General features: G+C 35.8%; 1 protein-coding gene across 1 annotated transcript; it reads right to left on the reverse strand.

Annotated features, from left to right (window-relative positions):
* Window positions 1-2,104: 2,104 nt before the first annotated feature.
* LOC132061929 (uncharacterized) lies at window positions 2,105-2,668 on the reverse strand. The gene has a single exon (XM_059454603.1). It carries the CDS (start codon window positions 2,666-2,668, stop codon window positions 2,105-2,107), a length of 564 nt encoding a protein of 187 aa, XP_059310586.1.
* Between the last annotated feature and the right edge of the window lie 3,240 nt (window positions 2,669-5,908).

Genomic DNA, 5,908 nt, shown 5'->3' on the forward strand with positions numbered 1-5,908 from the left:
TGAATAAAAGTAGTTGATAAGCATCATCAAGTGCTAAATCTACTCTTGATATTGATAATAACTTAATAACAGTTAATGTGTTTCTTCCAAAAGGTATTAATAAAAAATATAAAGTTAAAAGTATTTTAACATTAAAAAAAGAAGAAGAAGAAGAGGATGATGAAAGTACATGACAGAGAGATGATTAGGAGTTACTACATATTTTCTGAAATTATAAAAAAAATATTACTGATAAAATAATAAAAACATGGTCAAACCAACAATACTCATAAAAGTTACAAGTTCGGGGCGGCCAATCAACAAAACGCTTAAATCTATCTATCTATATTTATATTATTATAAAAGCATGAATATAAATGTTGGTCAAAGTATCCTTCAAATATTGAACGACTTTTATGTCCTTTAATTTTAGTCTGATTCTACCATATTTCTATTGGTTATTCTGATAAATAGAAAAAATATCACAGTTGAAATAGAGTTTAAAACAAACACTACTTCTGAATTTAGGTTCCAAATCTAATTAATTCAAAAAGTATTTGCTATCACGTTCAAATAAGGAAATATCAAACCAGTGTCCTTATTTTCCATGTAGTGTCTTTGTGATTGAAAGTTATTTGTGCGTGTAAATATTTAATTCTAACATAAAAAGTGATCATTTTTTTGTGTGGATTGCCCTTCAAAAGCATTGGTCTTTAATTTTTGCCCCTCAAATTGGTGGTCTTTAATTTTTTGCTCTTTGCGTAATACCCCATGGTTCTGGGTTCAAACCCCAGCTTAGTAACAAAAAAGAAGGAATTTCGTAAGGCAGAGGTTTGGATTCGCAAGACAGAGTTTTGCACTCTATCTTACGCAGAATTTTGAATGCAAAACTTTACCTGCAGACAGAGTAAGGCAAAACTTTGCCTTAAGATAAAGTTTTGGCATGCCTGAAGGCAAAACTCAACCTTATCACTCAAACGCCTGATCAGGCAGAGTTTGCCTAAAAAAAAAAACTTTAAGGTAGAGTGTGCCTCGAAACTCTCCCTGATCACTCAAACTTTGCCTAATCAAGTAGAGTTTGACTGCAAACTCTACTCTACCTTAAGGTGGAGTTTCAAACTCTGTCTGAAGGTAGCAAAATTTTGCTTGAGGCAGAGTTTTGCAAGCAATTCTCTGCCTTGCGAATCCAAACTCTACCTTGTGATTTTTTTAAAAAAAATTTTTGACTGAGCGGGTGTTCGAATCCGAAACCAAGGGGTTCTAATGAAGGAAAAAAATTAAAGACCACCCCAAAAATAAGGGCATTCCTGCGGATTTTCCAAAAGTGATTAGGTAATTATTAGATAATATTTTAATAGGCTTAGGTATTTTAGATTACCTCATATTTTGGTATTAAGTTTACATTCCATTTCGACAAAAGACCCACACCCAAGTCCCATAGCTTTTGGTTCGCTATCCCGATCATGATTTTCCTACCCCCAGAGGGAAAGGTACTTCCCTTTGGGACAAAAGTATACACTGCAACACATTAGCAACTAATTCCGAGATTGATATGTGCGAGTTACACTAAAAAAAAAAAAAAACTTGATTTAGCAACAGAAGAAATCCGTTGATAAGTAGCATATATTTGTTACTAAATCAATAGAGTGACAGGATAACGACGGGATTGAATTCGTCGGTAAAATCCTCGTAGCTAGCCATTTGCCGACAAAAAAAATGAATTCGTCGCAAGATTAACGACGGATTTTATCTGTTGCCAATATGAGCGACGAATGAAATCGGTCGCGATGTTAGTAGTTTCTATCTCTAATTCTATGAGTTATTTCGTCGTTTCATCTAATTGGCGACCAATAGTTTCCGTTGCTAATTCCGTGGCCAATAAATTTGTCGCAACATTTGAAATCCGTCGCAAATCTTTTTTTATATATATAATATTTTAAATAAACCTGTCCAAGTATATATTAAATACTCATATAATAACTTAATTAATAGAAACTAATATTCTACGAGGTCCAAAATACATAGCAGAATGCGCATCAAGTTCAAAGCATCTACAACGATAATATCCAAAACAAAAAATTCAAAATCATATGCAACAACCATAAAGTCCAAACAACAAAACTAACTAATAAGAGACTAGAGAGCCACGATCATCATCTAAAACCGATGCATGAACTTGATCAATGTTGGCAATAGATGGGGCTGGAACTATAGGTGCCATAAATGATGGATGGTCGTTAAGAGTGTCTGTCTGACAAAAGACTGAAGGAATCAATCCACGTACCCACTCAATAATTATAGGAATCAAGTGACCAGTCAGAGCCGGAATCATGTTATCAGTCAGTGCAGGAATTATGCTATCAGTCAGTGCAGGAATTAATCGCATCACTAACTCATCTAAATTTCCTGTCGCTGCCAGTTGAGAATTTGGCGGTGGTACTAAGGATGTAGCATCAGATTCAGAAGAAGGATGAAGATTCGGCCCATAATATAAGTGTGCTTGAGATCCAAGACCATATATTCTTCTTTTCTTTAGCCCTCCTACGGCTTCATAATAGGCTTGACATTGATCAACTTCAGATTGAGTCAGTGTCTGATTTTGTAGTATGTCTTGATTTTTTTCCTGTAAAAGAGAGTGATAATTAGTGAAACTCATTTCACTAACAGTAAGCACATGTACAGGAATCATTAAAGACAACAAGAATACTGCCCTGAAAGCTTCAATAGAATTCAAGACATCTCTGTCTCACTGAAGGGAGCAAGCAAGCTCCTTCCTTTTTTTTTTTTTTTTTTTGAACCTTTGATAAGTTCAGAGAACAAGCAAAAGCTTAATTACCCATCAAAAAAAAAAAAAAAGCTTAACTAGTCATTTTGAAATATGAAAATAAGAGTGAAGGTAGAGTTAGTTTCTAATAAATGATGTGTCTTGAATTAGTTACAGTTAGGAGCCTACAATCTAGCAGGTTAGTGCAACAAACTGCAAATAAAAATGTATAATGTTACTATGTATGGTAGTGAAGAGTGAGTCCATTATAACTTTGTTTTTCTCAAACAATTCTTCCTTCAAGAACTCCCAAATGAACAACAACAGCATAGCCAGATTGGTGCTTTCTAAACTAACCACCATGAATTAAAAAAATAGTTATTAAACTATTACAGTGAAAATTCCTAAATGAAACACCAAGCACGTATTCTCAAAACATACATTAATTAAATTATCTATAATATAAATAATCTGCTCCTAGAAAAAATAATAAATGATGTTTCATCTTAACACACACCTACACAATTAACAGTTATGCTTTCCTCTATTACCGCATAAAAAGAACTGATATCACTTGGTGAAGATGTAAAAATAATCCCTAAGAAACAGTTTGCTATAGGTTGCAATGTCAACTCTGCTAAGTGCTTGTTTCAATGAGCTTCACTTTCAACGAACACTCCCACTCAATCTAGGACTCTTTTCCCTCCGCCTCACTCACTTCTTTCTAGTTCACTTAGACACTGTCTAACTAAATTGCAAAGCAAGCTCGCTGTCTAGTAAAAAGAAATCACTTTTGATGAGTCCAAGTGCCTTTGTTTTGATGATTGTCAAGCCCCGATGAGAGACACAGTCTGTGATCGATTCTGGATCTTTAAGCACGTCGGTAGAAGACGGTAAAGGTGAGCTAGTCTACTTCGCACACAAGTACAGGCTCGTAGTTGGCCCATGCTTTAGGTCAAAGTGTATAAGTGGTCTTTATCCATCCCACATCCTTCCACTATATATACAATATGTTGGCAACATATTGAATAGACTTGAAAACCTAATCCAAATCGTACAAAGCTGCTAACACAAGTTCTCAAGAACAAAGTCACCTACAAGTTGAAGAACCTGATCCAGACACAAGATTTTCTCTAAGTTCTTTATATTATTGTGAGTCTTTGTTTTTTTGTGCTTAAATTTTAAATCTACTCTTCTCTTTAAAGGAAGCTGTTTGTAGGTAGATAAAAAGTCTCAAAAGGTGCTTGTTGGAAGTGTGTTTCCTCAAGCTGTTGAGTGGTACACTAGGCTAGAGTTAGTCTAGGTGTATTAGTGGTCCTTGGATAGAGTTAGTCAAGTGGAGTTGCTTGCAATTGGAGTATTGCAAAGTATTGCAAATGTTGAGGGACTACGGGGGCTAGTTCATAGGTTACAAAAAAGTCACTGTAAGGGTGAAGGATTATGGGAGTTAGTTCTTAGCTTACGATATAGTTGTAACCTGAAGTTTCTCGGTGTAGTGGAGTTGAAATCCTACTGGGCTAGGTTGTGGTTTTTAATCCCTTGAGCAAGGAGTTTTTCATGGCAATATCTTGCCATTTGTACTATCGTTGCATAAGGGAACTGGTACTCAATCAGGTCCCTCATATATTGTGTTTGGTGGACGCACAGCCTACATCAATTGGTATCAGAGCAGGTTCTTTCTAAAAGGTTAACACCTAGAAAGGATCCTCTTCATGGCTAGTTCGTCAAACCAAACCAAAGGTGAATGTATCTCAAAACCACTACGATTCAGTACAAAACACTATGACTGGTGGAAGGCTAAAATGGAAGAATTCATCACTGCTGAGGACCCAGAGCTATAGGACATTATCTCTGATGGCCCTTTTACTTCTGCATAAGATAGCTATATCCTGTGAAAGGATAAAAAGGCTGAAAGGATTCTTCTTCGTAGCATTGGATCAGGTCAATGCAACTTAGTTGCCTTTTGTAAGATAACAAAGGATATCTGGGAGGCTCTTAAAAGTGCACACAATGGATTTGACAAGTTCAGTACAAAGTTCAAACTTCTCAAGATAAAAAATGATGAAACCGTACAAGATCCAGAATGGACAAAATTGAAAGAAGAAGAGAGTCTGAACCACAAAGCAGCTGCTGAAAGTAACTCAAGTGAGGAGGAGTCTGACCCGGACGGTTTAAATCAAGGACGTAAAAAGAACTAATCAGTCTCGAAAAGAAAACTCAGAAAAATCAAGAGAACAACGCTGCTGTTTCAAGTGTGGGAAACCTGGCCACATTATTAAAACTTGTCCTTCTCACAAGCAGAGTGCATGGAAGGATATCTTCGGCAGATCTAAAGATGGAAACGTCCAAAGTAAAGCGTTCATGATAGACGACAATGAGGCTTCCGAAAATGAATCAACATATGCACTCATGGCTAGATCTAACTTGGATAGTGAAGATGAAGATGCTGAAGTAAACTTCTTTGAAGTTCAGAAGAATTTAAAAATTAGTCTCAAATAAAGTTGATGTCCTCGGCAAATGATATAATCGATACTTTACATAGTCTTGTTAAAGAAAAGAGTTCTCTGTATGAGAAAATCAATGGTTTGGAACTTGAAAGAGATGATATAAGAGCATCCATTGCAGATCTTGAAAATCAAATTGCTAAAGTAACAAGAGAAAACTCTCTTTTAAAGAATCAAAAGAAGCAATGGATGAATAATCCAAAAGAAAAGGAAGAAGCCTGTGTGGCTCAACTTGAATTGGAAAATGAGCTTCAGAAATTCAAAGTGAAGTTCACCTCTGAGCTAGAAAAGAACAGACAACTACAGGAGGATCTGAAAGGGGTTAGTATTTCTTTAGAAAAATCACTTGATTGGTCCTGGACAATGAATGAGACTGCTCCTACAGTCACGATTGAGTGTGAAGGCAAGAAGAGAATTGACATTCAGGACGATAAAATCCTAATAACCCTGTTAAAAAAATTGATGCTAAGAGTGGAAATCGTTTGAATACATATTATGATTGGAGAAATTGCCGCAAGGATGCCTTCAGAATTAGACATCAGTACCTTCAGAAAAGAAAGAAATCCATCAAAAGGAAACTCAAAATAGAGGGACTTCGTCCATAAATAAAGAAGAAGGTGTTGCACGTACGGGCAAAAAAGAGGATCGATTCATCCGTTTT

The sequence above is a fragment of the Lycium ferocissimum genome, chromosome 7 (genome assembly GCF_029784015.1).
Source record: "Lycium ferocissimum isolate CSIRO_LF1 chromosome 7, AGI_CSIRO_Lferr_CH_V1, whole genome shotgun sequence".
NCBI lineage: Eukaryota > Viridiplantae > Streptophyta > Magnoliopsida > Solanales > Solanaceae > Lycium > Lycium ferocissimum.